This window comes from Orbicella franksi, chromosome 15, assembly GCF_964199315.1.
Source record: "Orbicella franksi chromosome 15, jaOrbFran1.1, whole genome shotgun sequence".
Taxonomy (NCBI): Eukaryota; Metazoa; Cnidaria; class Anthozoa; order Scleractinia; family Merulinidae; genus Orbicella; species Orbicella franksi.
The window spans coordinates 18,369,050-18,387,725 of record NC_138159.1 but is presented as its reverse complement, the minus strand read 5'-3'; the positions used below and the strand labels follow the sequence as shown (position 1 = coordinate 18,387,725).

At 38.4% G+C, this 18,676-nt stretch overlaps 1 protein-coding gene across 1 annotated transcript; it reads right to left on the bottom strand.

Annotated features, from left to right (window-relative positions):
* Positions 1-376: 376 nt before the first annotated feature.
* Positions 377-18,676, bottom strand: LOC145469448 (uncharacterized). Its single transcript, XM_081453169.1, has 15 exons — positions 18,489-18,676; positions 11,575-11,892; positions 10,811-10,984; positions 10,554-10,724; positions 9,576-9,890; positions 9,057-9,227; positions 7,456-7,621; positions 6,596-6,813; positions 6,146-6,330; positions 5,296-5,379; positions 4,514-4,648; positions 4,137-4,351; positions 3,684-3,724; positions 1,750-1,846; positions 377-1,677 (listed from the first exon to the last, which is right to left on the bottom strand). Exons 1-15 carry the CDS (start codon positions 18,628-18,630, stop codon positions 1,482-1,484), a joined length of 2,628 nt encoding a protein of 875 aa, XP_081309295.1. The 5' UTR covers positions 18,631-18,676; the 3' UTR covers positions 377-1,481.

Here is an 18,676-nt window from a genome sequence, read left to right as displayed (position 1 = left end):
CAATGCCTCATATCGAAAAATCCAGGAGTGACAGGAGTTGCTGGTGGTACAAAAATGGGTTGAAATAAAATTCCTTGGAAATTGATTCAGTGTTGTCGGTTTCATTGAAGGGGCGTAATAAACTGAAAATTAACAGCATTGAATATTAAAGCACGATAGTCTTACTCTTGCCTCGTTATCGAATTTCATTTATTCTGAGTCACTTGGAGAGTAAATTAGGCCACGACAGCTGCCACTTTCATTGGACGAGCGCAAAACAAAAACTGTATTTTAACGTAAGTTTGTATGACGAACAATAGTTATTAACATTTTTTCAGAGTATTGATTATGTTTCAGTGCTCTCTACTTAGGAAATGTTACCACAAGGAGGGGGGGGGGGGTGAATAGGGGTACATAAATCCTCCGATCCACCAACATTTTCGTTCAAACCCGAGATCGCATTTTTTGAAAACTTTCTGTGGCGTAACTTCACCGCAACAGTAGTATGTAAGACTATTTTTCCCTCCCGCTTTTGGGGTATGTGCGTCCCTTGTTCTGAACTAGACCGGAGGACATTGCAATATTTTGGAAATTATGGGACGATAACTCAAGTCCTAATCTTAAGACAATGGATAACTGATCTAACAGATTTGTCACTTGGTTTTGTGTGAGAAAGAAACAGGAGTGTAACAGTTCATCGGTACATAAACTGTTAAATGTGAATGCCATTGTGAAGTTCGCAAAAATTGTAAAGAATTCCACATACTGGATAAGGATCACACAATTCCAATAACAACGTCAAATCCGAGTTTAAATAATGAGTTTCGTTCGAAAAAAGAAATAAAGTCAATGAAACTTGAACGTACCGACCAAAGATCTATGATCAAAACTTCGTCGAGGATCCATGATCTGAACTTCAAGAGATGTATAGTCCGGAATCCGCGCTGAAATTCACAGCTGATCCACGATCCGCCGTATTTTAGAAATCCGCGAATCCGCTCAATTTATCGCGTAAGTCCGCAATCCGTGCGCTTTTAAAGGCCAAATCTGTCGATCGGCCAACCTATTCACCCCCTCCACAAGATAGTCATACGCTACAAAATTTTAATTGGTAGTTTGCGAAATGTTGTTAGTCACTTTAACACATGGTACTAAAAAAAGTTTGCGAAATGTTAATTTGCACGTTGACAAATATATATATAGCTTGGTACTTTTCCAAATGGCCCTCTGAGGTGCTTCGCGAAATGGTATTTCATGTTACTTTGCGACGTGTCACTTTATACTCCATGAAATATTCCTTGATAAAGTGGCGGATCTTCGTGTGGTGTTCATTGTTTTCACTATGGGCTGACTTTGGTCGGCATATTTCCTAAAAAACAAGACTTGTTTTGTCTGGAAAAGACACCGCAAGCCTTGTTTTGGAAACAACAACGGCTGAGAAACGTACAGAATGCCAACTTGTCATCATATCCAAAACACTTACATGCAAATCAGCATGTAAGTTACAAAGTAGTACTTTCCATTTGCGTTTCTTTGTCACTGTCAGCGTCATAAAGGGGTGTGTAACTATAGAGTGCGTCAGCCATATCCAAATAAGGACAATGCTGTAACATCATCCGTTCAAGTTGTTCCTGGACGACAGTGAATGAAGGCCTTTCAGCGGGATTTTCTTTCCAACACTGTTGCATCAGGTCATACCTGAGAAAAATAGTGGCAGGTGTCAGTTATCATTTCATGAGAAGAACGGTGCGAGATAAAAAGAACGCTTACATTTCATCCGAGCACATTTGTGGTTTTTCCATTCTGTATCCAGATTTCAGAGCCTCAAAAAGTGCATAATTACTAATGGTAGGATATGGCGTCCCACCTAGATACAAAGAAAGAAAAGATCAGTTTATGGGGCAGCGAGATATCGATAGCATGTTGTTGAGGGCGTTGATAGCGTTGTAATTCGGAGATTCCGAACTCAAGTCCGCTCCCCTTCCACTAGCTACATTTGTGATTGGTAGCCCCGATTTCAATTCCCGGTCATGTTTGTAGATATCTAGTGAGTGGCAGTCCTGGAAACTAGCTTGCTTATTGTAGATCAAAGGTAAGTTCATTGATCATTATAATCACACATTAATATGTCTAATGGCTGGTTTTCACATGACGTCACTAAAATTCGAACTACAAAACTGTTGATCTTCCTGAGATTTTACTTGAATGATGTATAAGAGCAGCTGAAAACTAATATTCATACAAATTTTCGCTCCGAATGGGTTCTTGGTTTTGTGATACACTACGTTTGAATTTCTAGGCTTTTGCGTGACGCGGCATTTACATGACGGCCTAGAGAGCTGTCATGATGGTTAAAAAGGTGACTCATTTCGGGGAACTTGGCTATCTGAACAGTTCATGTCTTAGAAAAAGTATTATTTTAATGTTTTAGAGTTCCTCGAGGGATCAATTCACGCTTTTGTAGCAAAATTCAGTGAAGATGTTTCTCTTGGTTTCCGGCCGCCATCTTGGTGCCCACACGGATGGGCACCAGCATGGCGTCTCCATACAAATCTCTATAAATTTGGGAAAAAAATTTCTCCGCATATCTCGCATAAGAAAAATTGCTGTGACCAGAATTTTGCCGAGAGTCTTTGCATATTTACCTTCTTTCATTTCCCAGATTCTGGACTTTATCTATTAACTGGTTTTGATTTTGATTTTGATCTATTTTGAATTGCAGCAATATGTTATTTTAAAGTAGTTCTACATCCATAGCGATACATGTATAGCGGGTCTTGGAGGAGGGGTGAGTAATATGCCCGACAAGTGATGCAGAAGTGAGATCATTCATAGCCTCTCTAAACTACAGCCAGGTGGAACATGAAGTGATGAACTGATCCAAGCAGTTGTGTTTATTTAAGAAATAGAAAACATGTACGGCTTTTCTATCGAGTTATAGAAATACTCGTGGAAGTTTGGGAGAACAAGAAAAGCTTTGGGAACACAAGCTAATTGGCGAGTGTTTCCACAGATTTTTGAGTTCTCCCAAACTTCCACGAGTGTTCTATTAAACAATTACATTATGAGATCGAGATTTCTATCGCGTGATAGTTGCGGGGGCCGCCCGAGCCAACTACAAAGTAAACAAATTGTGTTTCTTTTTACGTCGAGGAATTTTTTAAAAGAAATAAAAAAGCATACTCTTTGTGTTTCCATCAAGTTTGAGTATAAATCCACTAGCGTTCTATGACGAATGCTGTTCTCTGATTGGCTACGCTACTCAGAATCTATTCTGTTGTAGATAGTGAGTAGCGTAGCAGTTTGCGCTGGTTAACAAAATGACGGCCACTTATTTGCGTTTTGGAAGTGTTTGTGAGGAGGATTTAGATAAAGTTTTGAATGACTAGTAGATTTATACTAAAACAAGTAGATTACTTGCTCTCGATTTCTATCACGTGCTAGAAATCTCGATCTCATAATCTTATTGTTAAATAGAAACACGATTTTAAACCAATCAGCGCGCGTATTTTCTTTGGGCTATTTTCTAAGTAGTATAGTCTTGCATGCGCAAGTGCAACGAAACCTAAACAACTTGTGAATTCTGAAACTCATGATTTTAGGCCAACTTAACAAGGAATTCAATGTATGTATGTATGTCTGTATGTATGTCAAAAGTACATAGATTCTAAAAAGGCGATTCGAAAGAAAGAGATGCTACGCACCAATTGTTAAAATCTCCCAAAGTAGAATACCATACGCCCACCTGTTGAGATAAATGAGATAAACCTTATCAGATGCCCAGTTATTGGTTATTCCCTGAAGGGAATTTTCCATCCCGAGCCAAATATTCATTGTCACGTGACGCAATAGAAAAGAACGGAAGCTCAGACTTTATATGACGCTATATCAGTGACAAATTAACTATTTAATTGACATGTTGGTCAACACTTTGTAACGTCACTTTTGAACTGTGAGCGAATTTTTTACTTTCCCACTACGTTTGTCGTCAAAAAATTTCAAAACAGTAATTGTAGCGGCTAAAAACGCTAGAATATCTTTGATTAGGGCTGCTCCAAATCAGCAAACTCCGAATGTAGCGACTCAGACTTGGATTTGAGTAAAACCGTTGATAAGGAACCTCACCGACTCCCCTCACCTGATACTTTTAAACTTACACGTCACTCTCTGCCGTGAACACTTGATCATGAATGGCCTCTGGTGACATCCATTTGATTGGCAGTTTTCTGGTCTTTGTAGCATGGTACACTTTCTCGGCGTACACGTTACGCGACAATCCAAAGTCAGCTATCTTGACTAGCTTGCCTTCACAAACGAGAACATTTCTCGCCGCCAGGTCACGATGAACGAATCCTTTACGTGACAAAAACTCCTATGTAAAATAGGAAAGGGAAGTTTTGATCACTGCAACAGAAGTTGTTAATGAAAAGGAAAGCAATAATCTGTGAAAAATGCCATCAAAGCATTAATCTTAATATTACAAATTGCAAACATATTGGCCAGTCTCACAGTATGCACGTAACACAGCTCGTACCATTCCCTTCCCTATCTGCCATGCGAACGTCATTAGGTCAGCGGGTGTGAGAGTATCATCGTCATGTAAGTCGTCAGTATCATTGTTGTTACTCTGATGAGAAATATATGTACATCTGTTATTGTCGCTGGTGCACTGAAAAGTAAATAGGACTTATTTAAAGTGATATGACATGAAGTAATTTTATTTGCTTCATGAAATCTTCACGAAATCCTAATTTAGAAATCGAAAAATAAAATTGGATATCGTTGCTTTTTCACAGCATTTTAGCCGTCTGAAAACGGAAAATTTCACTTCCTGTTGGTCAGGAACCCCGTTAGGTGGAGGCTTACGGCTGTCGAAAAGGGTAAAGTTTGACTAGCGGTTACTATGGTAAAGTCAAATGACGTGAAGGTAGTTGAAAGTTCGGCGAGGGTGAGAAAAAAAAAAGCTTTTCAAAATTCTGAAAGAATCTCTGGGAGGCTTATATTTTCGGGGGTTAAACTGCAGCCTACCAGCGAATTTTGAGCGTCAACCTGAAAGTTCTGAAAGGAGACAAATTCAAACCACCTCCTTCTAATCAAATGCATGAGATCAAAACTAATCTACCAGCAGAATGGTACTCTTATTAAGAGTAAGTTCTGAGAATCCAGTGCTATTCACAAAGCGAGAAGGAGTTGAATTCGGCACTACCGAACACGAATCCAAGTAGTAGGAGGGACTGGAGGATTTGCACTCCAGTCCACTACTGGTTACCTCAGTCTCTCTTCTTACATGGAACAAAGAGTGCAACTAATAATTACTTCATGTAAGGTCCCTTCGTTTATGACTCCTTCGGTTTGATGTCGAGGCGCTGCATCTTCCGTCTCTTCAAAAGCTTGTTTGATCTAAAATGTAAAACAAAGCAGCGGAGAGACTTTTATGTTTTTCAGGCGCTCTGTTCTGCACGAGTCTTTAGTCTCACAATGCCTCTCTCCATTTAAAAGTATTGTGGCTACTGAAGAGTTATATGGGCTTGGGCAACGTTATACAAAGAGCTATGACCGGAATGTAGGGGTACCTTGCTGCTGGCGCAAATCTGGGCGGGGGGCTGGTAATGCTTCTACTTAGCTTGCTTATGCTGCCGAAGATTAGGTAAGCAGGAGAAGCTTCAGTATGGTGGAGTAAGGTCCTTAACTTTTGTTTTACAGTCAACGTTATTTCATGGTTTTCTACGTTATACGGTCGAGGCGTTTTCTTGAAATTCACAGCTATAATATTTTGGCTTATAACGAGCGCAGAAAAACGAATTGTTTATGACATCTTGACACTTTTTTCGTAAAAAACTATAAGTAAATAACTAGCTGGGAACGACAGCACAAAGCAATTCGAAGAAGCAAAAAATAGTCTGAGGGACCGGAATTATTTTTCTGCACCCGTTCAACTGTCCCTGAACATTCGAATTTGCTCGTGTTTCCAAATTTTATAGAGAATAAAGTCAAACCTCTCTTGGACACAGAACAAAGTGGCCGTTGTAGAGAGATGGCCTTTAGTTGAGGTTGCACTGTATTGAATTAAATCAATAAACAGTACAGTTTGTGTAAGTAGACCGGTTTTCTAAAACTTACTGACCAAACTAAAAGGGAGGTAAGATTTTTAATTATCTCACATCACCTGCTCTCTTCTTCTTCGGAGGTAGTGAAGTAAGTCCCCATTCTTTGCAAACTCCACTACAAGGAACATGGGACTTGTCATAGTACAGCAGGCCAATAAGTTCAATATGTTCAGGTGATACCCGATTTGTTTCATGAGCTGTATTTCCTCTAGGAATTCTTGCATTTGTTCTTCTGTGGCACCATCTAGTACGGCAAAAATAAAAAAGAATTTTTCACTTCAAGTTTTAAACATAATCGTCACAAATACATGGGCGAGCATCAATTAAAACTGAAACATTAAACAGGATCCCAATTTTGCGCCTATTTCCTGAGATTGCCAAAATGGTTAACTCAAAATATATCACTCATTGCCACTTTATATTTTGCCCATGCCAAGACTTTGAAAGGTCGTTTTGAGAACCTTATCTATATTTATAGGTTATAGAACGCTGGCGTAACCAAATCATACTTTGTAACATTTTCACAGCAACGGTCAGGCCCATCTTCATTTGCTGCTGCTCCTTATCCGTCTTGCTCTGCGAAGGTTTCCTTCCTTTTCCAACCTCCATAGTTTCTTTTAAAAGCCTGCCACTGTATACTTTCCCAAAAGCTCCTTCTCCGATAATCTTATCCAGGGAAATGTCATCAAAAAGCACTTCAAACGGATCAGAGAGTTCTGAATTGGATCTGAAAACATGTATATAAGAATCAAGAGCTCGAGCTTTCAACATAGGAAGTACTTAAGATGGCTAAGAGTAATCATTTATCGGCTAACGCACCCTAGTTTGTATGGTTTTATTCATTCTGCGAAATTTCTCCGAAATTTCCTGCTGTGGAAATACCGGTCTGACAGATTTCCCTGAAACACGAGCTCCAACTAAGGCAAAATATCTATTACCAGTTTGCTAATTTTTTAACAAAATTCCACGGAATAAAACGCCCGAAAATTCACGATAAGCGTTTTTAATTTTGTTGTCATGTTGACGTCATCGATATCGACTCCTCTTGAGCGTGCACAAAATGATAAAGCAGTTCTATTTAAGATAGTATTAATTTTTCTGTACAGTACTTTCTTGATGTTTCTTTGGTTATTTGGCACAAGAATAGGGAATGTAAAATATTTATTTTGCAATTTTTTGTTAATTAATATCTATTGGTATTACTTTTTGTGGTCTAGACCGCAGCATTAAACTTTTTATTGTGTTGCAGCAAGTTTATAGGTCACACAAGTGACCTAAACGTTGCCTACCCTCCTAGTTTTTCCTTGAATAAAACACACGTATTATTAGTTAGAGCCGACCGAGAGTATTCTTTCTAAGTTATACTCACCGACTCTTTCTACAATATCTAAAAGCAAACCATAGTACTGCACTTAAAGATAGCAGAACCAAAAGCGAGCTGCCCGCAATCTTCGCTACCAGTGGCAAAGATGATTCTCCAGCGTTCTGACCATAATAGGTCTGATTGTTGTGAGGAAGATTACTTCCTGAAGAGTCTGAATTCAATAAAGAGCGAAATATGACAACACCATGCATTACTGGAAAAGTTATAAATTTACAAAGTATGTAAATAACATGTAATTAACATGTAAATTATCAAAAAGAGACTGTGAAGAATAATTTACATGATTTTTTCCCTTTTGCATGTTTTGGAGTTTCCATGTAAAAAAACATGTAAATATTTCAGGTGAAACATGAAAATGATGGAGAAAACACTGTAAATTTTTCAAAGCAAAGGGCTAAGATCATGTAAATCACATGTAAACTGTCCCTGCAAATACTGTAAATGGCCTGTATATTTCTTGTGATTTAACCTGGAAAGCCGTAAATAACATGTAAATTTAATAGAGAGAGTTTGCCAAATTACTGTAAATAACATATAAATAAAAAAGGGAGGTTGTAAACAACGTGTAAATAAAAAAAGGGAGGCTGTAAATAACATGAAAATTGAAAAAAGGAGCCTGTAAATAACGTGTAAATCGAAAAAGGGAGCCTGTAAATTACATTTAAATCGAAAAGGGAGATAACTAATTTATTTATTTGACAAAGATATTTTATGCCATTTTTTTTCTTTTAAACTTGAATCAATCTATTTCAAACTTGCTGTTATCATTATTGTTATTATTATTTCAGCGCCGCTTGTGAATTACATTAGAAGCAGTAAACTCATAGCAATATTTCATAAATTATGAATATTCCTTAATGGTAAAGAACACTAATGGTACAAAGTCTGATATAATGATCTCGATGATTAAAAGAAAAAAATTCGACAAACGCTATAGCTTATATCAATTCTTGATAGCCTACAGAAAAGGCTACATAGAAGGCTACAGAAAAGGATACAGAAAAGGGCATTTAGATTGGGATACATTCAACAAGTAACGCCGATCTAACAGATCGTTAAAGAAAGGGATTTGAGGCTGTGGAATAGTCTGGTGGGTACTCCCTCGTATCCCTTGCAGGATGTTCTCCGACCACGTAAGAACAGCACCCTATGCGGTAGGTCCCATCCTTACCAAGTCGACTCATGCACTGTAAATAGATGTCTCTTTGATTTCAAATAGATTGTATTGTAAGTTTTTAGTATATTGGGACAGTTCTTTACTCTATACGTACTTTGTAAGTTTTAATGTCTGTCTAAAACTATGTTACATTTATATATTGATCTCTTGCCTTTACGTCTTAACAACATTCTGACAACCACTTTAAATAACACTTTACGGTGGAACCTCTCCCCTCACGGACACATTTATAGTAAAGGCATTCAGTTCTGCCTCTTTGTTGCCCGTATAAAAGAGGTTTGAGTGTATTCTTAAGGCACAAAGCCACCTTAGAAACTCACTTCCATAATGAAAAGCAAGGAACATACTAGAGCATCAGGATAAGCCGAAATCATTTTAAGGAAAACTATTTAAAAAAAAAGGCGTATACCTTTACATTTGTGAAAATTACAACTCTCTGTAGAGATATTTGTCCCAGGACAATACTTTCCGTTCCATTTAGGCGCTGGATTAGAGCATGTGCGAGCACGTGTCCTGTGTCCCCCTCCACACGTCACGCTGCATGGTTGCCATGACGACCACTGGCTCCAACTGCCATTCACTGATGATTAGACAAAATAATCCATAACATGAAACCCTTAGAAAGTGTATAAACTGTTGACTTTGTTAATTGGTTAAATATGCTCGGCCTATGCTCTGTAAACGGCGTTTTAAGACGTCGTTTCTGTATAAAAGAAAAGCTTTATAGTTTTTATTTAGTATTCCAATCCAATGAACTGGAGAAAACAAGAGCCCCATCAAGGCTGGTGCTTAATACCAGTTCACAGATTTTTAGAACTGACTGAAAGAAATATATTTAGATCAGTTAGTTTGGGACCCAAATGCTAATCATTCTACATAATTTAACATTAGTTAGTGTGAAGTGTGAAGTGACCAACTGGTAACTAACCCTCAACAAAGCGGTAAACAAATATGGTCCATCTATCTCCCACGCTATAATTCCATAAACAGTCGTCGGATTTTCCGTGTCTGTGGTAAGTCATGTCGCCATTCGCCCCACTCCAGCATTGGTGGCGATGTTCCACGCCAAAATACCAGAATCCAATCTCAAAGACTTCAGTAGCACACGCGTGAATTATGCTGGCGAATGAATTGGCCAAATCTGTCTCGTTGACAGAGTACTCTTGGACTAATATTGGTAGAGCGCGTGGATAATTGTCTTTGAAACAACCGACTGGTTCATACGGATGAAGCCCCGACGTATCTGTGTAAAAAGACCAGATCATCAATAATTAGAGAAGTCAGCCTAACCTGCATGGCTGGTGGTTCTTGCTGCGCATTTCACGAGAGGTTCGCAAGTCTCGACCGTTAAAAACAAGGTCTATTTCCCTTGGACTAACAAAAATATTTAACAAGGTTGTGTATTAATAGAGTCCCATTTATATTGCGAAGTTAAATGCCGCTCGTATACCTCCTTGCCGCTGTATTTCATTTTGCCATCTTGCAGGAATGGGGGCCTAGGGTTCACGGTCACATCGGTACAAACAATAAAACATCCTAAAAATCAAAAACTAACTCAGTTCTGAAATGAAAAGATTAAGCAAGGAACACACCGAGATCCAAAACAAGCTGGAATCATTTTTGGAAAAATCTTTCAAAAAAGGCATCTACCTATACATTTAAGCAAACTGCATCTCTCTGTGGAGACATTTTTTTTCCCAGGGCAATCATTTCCGTTCCATTTTCGCGCTGGATTAGAGCATGTGCGAGTACGTGTCCACTGTCCTCCTCTACACGTCACGCTGCATGGTCCCCATGACGACCACTGGCTCCAACTGCCATTCACTGATGATCAGATCGAGGGAACATTATTCATGGCATGAAAGAGTTGGAAAAACTTTTGAAGTTTTGAGTTTCTGTGACCTACCTTTACATTTGTGCAAATTGCAGCCCTCTGTGGAGATATTTGTCCCTGGGCAATCATTTCCGTTCCATTTTGGCGCTGGATTAGAGCATGTGCGAGTACGTGTCCTGTGTCCCCCTCCACACGTCACACTGCATGATTGCCATGACGACCACTGGCTCCAACTGCCATTCACTGATTATTAGGAGAAAGAATCCATGACATGAAATTAAGATTGAAAGGTCAATAAACTTTTGACGTTTAACGTTTTTGTGATCTACCTTTACATTTGTGAAAATTGCATCTCTCTGTGGAGATATTTGTCCCTGGGCAATCCTTTCCGTTCCATTTTGGCGCTGGATTGGAGCATGTGCGAAAGCGTGTCCTGTTTCCCGCTCCACACGTCACGCTGCATGATTGCCACGACGACCACTGGCTCCAACTGCCGTTCACTGCTGATTAGAAAAAAACATGACATGAAAGCTTTAGAAAAAATATGAACTGCTGAAGTTTTGAATTGTTTAAATTGATTGGCTTATGCTCTAATAGTTCGTTTTAAGATGGCCATGGATGGCGTTTCTGTACAAAAAGACTTCACAGTTCACGACAAAGAGATTTATGGTTTCTATGCAGTATTTCAACCCAGTGGACTGGAGCAGCCGGAGACTAATCTAGGCAGGTACTTAATACCAGTTTACGTACAAATTTTTAGAACTTGAAACTCTTTACCTGAAATAGGTTAAATACAGAAAGTTTAATTTTTGGCCATACCGGTAAAAGAAATGGAGAACCTAATCTCAGGTGCCAAGGAAAGAAAATATCTTGTCAAAATTCAGCAATAATTTGAAAGCATGAAAATTCTATATCATTTAACAAACCAGCAACATTTCTTCGCCTATGATGTTAACTAGTGTTTTAAACCTTGATGTACAGAAGCATGAGAACCATTATAAAGCATTTTCTTACGCAGCCATAACACAAGTTCTCGACTCTCAGACTTGTCAGGAAACTAAATTCCCAGCGAAGTGATGAACTGGTAACTAACCTTTAACAAAGCGGTAAACAAATATGGTCCATACAGATCCCACGCCATGATCCCATAAACAACTGTTTGATCGCCCATGTATATTGTAAGTTAAGCTACCGTTCACTCCACTCCAGCATTCGTGGCGAAATTCCACGCCAAAATACCAGAAGCCTTTCTCATACACCTTAGTAGCACACTTCTGAATTATGGCTGCGAGGGAATTGGGCAAATCTGTCTCGTTGACACGGTACCATTCGAGTAATTCTGGTAGAGCGCGTGGATCTCTTTCATCCTTGAAACAACCGACTGGTTCATACGACTGCAGCACCGTCGGGTCTGTGTAGAAAAGACCAAATAATCATCTACAACAGAAGAGAAGCTGTAAGGAAGCAACCTGCATGGCTTGTGGTTCTTGCTGCACATTGCATGAGAATTTCTTAAGTCTTCAGCTCTCCATTTATCATTCAATTGCAGCATTCATTAGTGCTCGTTTACCGCTTGGCAGCTATGTTGTATTTTGAAAACACGCGAGAAAGAACCCGGGCAAACAGGATATCATGGCCAAAAACTGTACAAACAGCAGCGGAGTGCCGGAAGCCGGATCTTGGTTTAGATCAGGATCAGCAGTGTAAAATAAAGCATAAAACCAATTGAAAGCCTGACTGGCCGGACGGCTGAAAAGGTTAAATATAAATTTAATGCCCAATATTTCGGTTAGACAGGGGTAACCTTCAGGGGCTATACTGAAGCTAAGTAGATATGTATAGAACGGTTGCAAAATCTGAAATGATACTTAAGCAACTATGTGACAAGATTGGTTGACAAAAATAGAGAGAAAAAGATAGAATAAATTTCGTCACGCCTGTTTAACCCAGAGGGTTCAGGACTCTTGCCCTTGGGGATCAAAAATGCTTCTCTTGCTTTTCGAATAGCGTCCCTATTTGAGTTGATTGGTTCGAGAGGAACGAGCTCTATGTTGACCAAAGAATGGGAAGGAAGGGTAAATTGATCCGAAGTGCGGTGGGTTGATCAATGTGTCGTTGTGTGATGGCTTTTTTGTTCCTCTCGATCTCCAAGGGTAAGACCCCTGAACCTTCTGGGTTAAACAGGAGTGACGAAATTTAATCCATTTATTTTTTTATGTATCCGCTTTAGTACACGTTTCCTTTTTCTCTACTTTTGTCAACCAATCATGTCACATATTTCCTTTAGTATCATTTCAAATTTGTAACCGTTTTATCCATATCTACTTCAGGGTAGCCCCTGAATAAGGTTAGTCCTGTCTAACCGAAATATTGGGCATTAAATTTAAGAGTGATTTTCTGAGAGTGTCGAGAATCGGAAGACAGTCACGAAAAATCGATTTTCTTTTATTTCGCCAAAACATACCTTTGGGTGAACTTATTCATGGAAAAATAGTTTAAAGTTCCAACGATTTATTTTACGGCCAAAATTTAAGAAAGTTCGAAATTTGCATATAATGGCGGTTTTCGCGGCTTAAAAAGTTCAGAATTTCACGCTTCTTTACGAGAACAGTGGGAGCGTAAAAACAATCCTATGAAAACAAAACTTGGCACAAATATTATTTCATTCTTATACTTTAAAATCGTGTAACAAGTTTCTTGAAGTTTTGTTTGTAGCTTTGTAACGAAGGGTATTTTTTACAGCCGCCATTTGTGTCTCTTGGCAAGGAACAAATAAAGGCAACTTTGACTAGTATAAATGGCCTCTGGTATATATCATTTGGTCAAAATATCTACATTTTAGGAAACCTTGGTTATCGTTTTTTTCACCCGAAAAGTTATAGGTCTGGGAATTAAAATGTTCTCCGTCAGTAAAATAAAATGTTACGGCATGTAAGCGAGTTCAATTTTATGCAAATCACAAGGTTATTCTTTGGAAGTCAAGGGTTTAAAATAGGAAACAACGACTCACCGTTACTTACGTTCCTTCTGCTGCTATAGAAAAGATTTTAACTTCCCAGTGTCTGTGTGAGCTGTTCTGTAAAATATTTCCAGTAAAACAGCGAGCATAAACGGCCGGCCATAAAATTCGACAAGGTCGACAATGTTTATATTTGAGACGAGACACTGAGTGGCACACACAGTCCTTGGCTGTTTTCATCGTCTTGCTTAGTCGAGAGTCCTTTAAAAATATGATAGAATATACGCTTCAAACCGTAGCAAATTAATTTCTCACATATCCATATACCTCATGTCGACTCACGAGTAAATAAATCAGTCCCCGTACATTGAATTAACAACTCGACTGACCTCTGAGGTCAGGAGGTCACCTGATATGTCATTATGTTACTTTTCCCCGGTTTCACATTACACGCATAACGCCGTATTTAAGGACGCTCGCGCGAAAATTTTCCAGTCGAAAGAAATGTGTCAGAAATGCGACAAAAAAATGGGGGTCACCGACTTCGTTTCAGAGATAAAGCGTGAAGAAAACTACCTGATTTTGAAAATTCAGCATGGTCTACAGGGGTTTATAGTTAAAAATATCGAATGTGAGTCAAAGGAGGCAAACGATCTTACTGGATAGCACCACTGCCTGTGGTTTTTAAAGCAGCGACTAACCGGGTCAGATCTCCAGACATCGTCAGTTACACGGACTAATAAGTGGTGATAAATAATGCCCTTGGCAGTGAATGCGTTATTTAGAGGCACGAAAGGAACGAGCTGAGTACGCGGATCTCACGCGAAAAAAAATAAGCTTTGCTCTCGCTGCTCGTATATCACCAGCCTTTGCTAACGGCACAGCCTGTGTTTCTGTGTTTTAGTCATTTCAGTCACTTATGACGCTCAATTTTGCTGTTATAATTAGGTTTTAAAAGTAGCGCTAATCCACCCCCACCTCACCCACAGGAAAAGTAATTTTAAAAGTCGATCGTGACGGCTAATACTCCCGAAAGAAGAATGCAATCTGAATTTGTATTGAGAAGCACTAGCCTGCGAGCAGGCACATATTGCAGAAGAGAAAGTAGGAACGCAAAAAGGGAATTTGAAGTGCCACCCAAGCCTGTTCGCCTTAAAAGAAATAAGAATCTACCTGGACATACTTAAAAAAGCCATATTACCATTAAAACGGTTAACTCTGTGCTGCTGTAACTGAGGATCATTTAATTTTTCACACAAAATGTCATGCTGCTCCTGACAGACTTCGTAATAACTTTATAAGGAAGTGAACATGTTTGATTTGTATTAACAAGCGCAACTTAAAACCATTAAGAGTACAACTTCAACAAGTAAATAATAAATGTCTTACACTTTTTTGACGCCTTCAACGACACAGGCAAATATTGAACCTCCTCAAGATATGTTTTACAAGTTTTACAGTGATCAAATGAGAAGGAATGTCTTCAAATATGGCCGGGATAGGAAATTGAACAGTAAATTTGGAAAGAAAATGTTAAGCCTATATAACAGAAATTTCAGATTAGAAAAATAAAAGAATGAAACAAATGTAAATAAGCCTTTATTTTCATGGAGTAGGTTTGTCACTTTTGCTAAGCGACACGAAGCGTTACTGAAAGCAGGTAGTCTGCGGCTCGAATAAATAATATGCAGAATTTAAAACATTATTATCTGCGGCGGTCCAGCTTTTCCTGCAGATAAACGGTTTCTTATTTTTGAGTATTTATCTTTGCGCACATTTAGATGTGTGCCAAATGTTATTAAGTGCAAAACTATAAATCACGTCGACATCAAAGAGATCAATCTAGTGTTGAAATTATGTCAGGGTATCATGCATCTAGGAACGATATCTGAGAAGCTAACAATTATGTCAAAAAGCTGCTTTTTCAATTTTCTTTTTAAATCGAAATGTCTTTAAAGAGATTTTGAATAACGTAATTCAACTAAATACCGTGATGTTCAATACGGCGTTACGCGTGTAATGTGAAACCGGGGAAAAGTAACATAATGACATATCAGGTGACCTCCTGACCTCAGAGGTCAGTCGAGTTGTTAATTCAATGTACGGGGACTGAGGTATTTACTCGTGAGTCGACATGAGGCATATGGATGTGAAAAACTAATTTGCTACGGTTTGAAGCGAATATTCCATCATATATTTAAAGGACTTTCGACTAAGCAAGACGATGAAAACAGCCAACACTGTGTGTGCCACTCAGTGTCTCATCTTAAATATAAACATTGTCGACCTTGTCGAATTTTATGGCCGGCCGTTTATGCTCGCTGTTTTACTGGAAATATTTTACAGAACAGCTCACAAGGACACTGGGAAGTTGAAATCTTTTCTATAGCAGCAGAAGGAACGTAAGTAACGGTGAGTCGTTGTTTCTGTTTTAAACCGTTGACTTCCAAAGAATAACCTTGTGATTTGCATAAAATTGAACTCGCTTACATGCCGTAACATTTTATTTTACTGACGGAGAACATTTTAATTCCCAGAACTATAACTTTTCGGGTGAAAAAAACAATAACCAAGGTTTCCTAAAATGTAGATATTTTGACCAAATGATATATACCAGAGGCCATTTATACTAGTCAAAGTTGGCCTTTATTTGTTCCTTGCCAAGAGACACAAATGGCGGCTATACAAATACTGTTCGTTACAAAGCTAAAAACAAAACTTCAAGAAACTTGTTGCACAGTTTTAAAGTATAAGAATGAAATAATATTTGTGCCAAGTTTTGTTTTCATAGGATTGTTTTTACGCTCCCGCTGTTTTCGTAAAGAAGCGTGAAATTCTGAACATTTTAAGCCGCGAAAACCGCCATTATATGCAAATTTCAAACTTTCTTAAATTTTGGCCGTAACATAAATCGTTGGAACTTTAAACTATTTTTCCATGAATAAGTTCACCCAAAGGTATGTTTTGGCGCGATAAAAGAAAATCGATTTTTCTTGACTCTCTTCCGATTCTCGACACTCTCAGAAAATCACTCTTAAAGTACCTATGAAGTAAAAAATAATTGCTGCTTATTTGAAAGGCTTTTCAAACTAAAGAAAAATGGAGTTTTCCTTTTTGAAATATCTTTTTTCGTTTTAGAGATATTTACGTTTTTGTAAGGGAAGTGATGACGTCATAGGTGGTTCCACTAAAACAGCACAACACTCAATCGAGAATAATTCTAGAAATATTAAAGCAGTGTTCTTTAAACTTGGCACAAGAAATGTACATCACAAAAGAAACATAATGACACCCGTCGCGCCATTGCCATGACAACAGTTATGCTGCTGGTTCTGTTTTAATTAAGACTTAAATTCCCAGATTTTATCTTAAACAAGGATCATCCACTCCCACCAATCTAATGGGAAGAGTCAAGACAATATGGGAACCATGTGTGTTCCGAGCAAGACCCTCTGTCCCACTTTAAAAGGTTGCAAATGGGTATATTTGATTTTTCACAGAAAGAGACTGGAGCTAAGAGTGTTGCCATGGCAACAACATAGTAGGTGTCATTCTGTTTCTTTTGTGGTGCACATTGCTGCTGCCAAGTTTGAAGAACACTACTTTAATATTTCTAGAGTTATTCTCGATTGAGTGTTGTGCTGTTTTAGAGGAACCACCTATGACGTCATCACTTTCCTCATTTGCATAAAACAAAAACGTGAATATCTCTAAAACGAACAAGATATTCCAAAGAGGAAAACGCCATTCTTCTTTACTTTGAAAAGCCTTTCACATAAGCAGGAATTATTTTTTACTTCATGGGCACTTTAATTACCCTTTTCAGCCGTGCGGTCAGCCTATCAATTGCTTTTTATGTCATGGTCATATCGGTACACTCATAAAACACAACTCATGCAGCCAATTCTTGGAGATACATCCAACTGCATTCAAGAAGCTGTTTCTTGACATTATAAAAGGTCCATAGTCCTGGCCTGTGCAAAATTAATTTCAGGAATAGCTGTCAAACTAAGCCGAGAAGGGTTGCCAAATCACTGATTTATGAACTCTGTGAGAGATCCTCTAGAACAATAAACACGACAACTGACGGTAAGTAGCTTAGGACTATAGAATTTTTAATATTTTGGCCCTGGCATTGTTGAATTTATTAGTATAAACATATACGAAAGGCCGTAAAATATTGGCTCTAAATTTTGAAGATAGTACTTGAAACCATGGTCTTTGAAACCATGGTAACGCTGCAGTATATTAACAGCATTAGCTTTGCTTTGCAACCAACATTACCTCGTAAAAAATTTGTCAATTTAATTTCGGTTGGGTACTTCTTGATATTAAGCCTGTAAAAAAGGGCGAGTTTCCGTTGTAAAAAAGAAACATATCCTAATCAGGGATGTATTTTTCGATGCTTAAATTTAAAACATGCACAAATATTATCATCTTTAATGTTAAAGGTTTCCTGAAAAGGGTGTACCTGGAATATGTTTCTGAGTGAGCGATTGAGAAAAGATACAGAACTGACCAAAAAAAAGTGTTTGATATAAACTTTCGTTATATTTAGTTGTATTTTGAGTGTTAGCAGATCAATAAAACCGACATCTTACATGTTAGGATATTATTTTTATCCACACGCGTGATCTCATTTTTTTCCCTTAGCACTTAAATGTGCTGGTGTATGATCGAAACATCTTCGGATGTTCTTCGGAAGTACTTGGCGATCCATCCCCGGCAATCTTCGGAACTTTTGGTAAAATTTCCGGAAACGTGCGTCTTGCCTTCGGACTACTTTTGGAGAATCTTCGGAAATTTTCGCAAAGTGGTGGGAAATCTTCGGAAAATTGCTAAAAACGCCATTATGTATTATGATAGTTTTATATTATAAAAAGAAAATTACATGGACGCTTGGAGATAGGAAATTTCTCTTCCCATGTTGAAAACACTCGAAAAGAACTTTTGTATATCTCCGAGCGGCTATATAATATCCTTTAATTATAAGGCCAAAATTTCAATAGCGTTGTTGCTTTCAAAACGATACTTTTGAAAATACGTACTTGACTGTGAGGTTTTGCTCTGCGAGATGCCTTCGTTCGGCCAAGCTTGTAGTATTACGATTCCGATGAACATCAATTCGCAATGAAAGATTGCGTTGGAAACGATTCCTTGCTTGGAAAGTTCTCGGGAAAGAATCCTCATTGCGATGACTCTGAGGAGAAAAACAGTCGTTGCAGTAATTGTTACA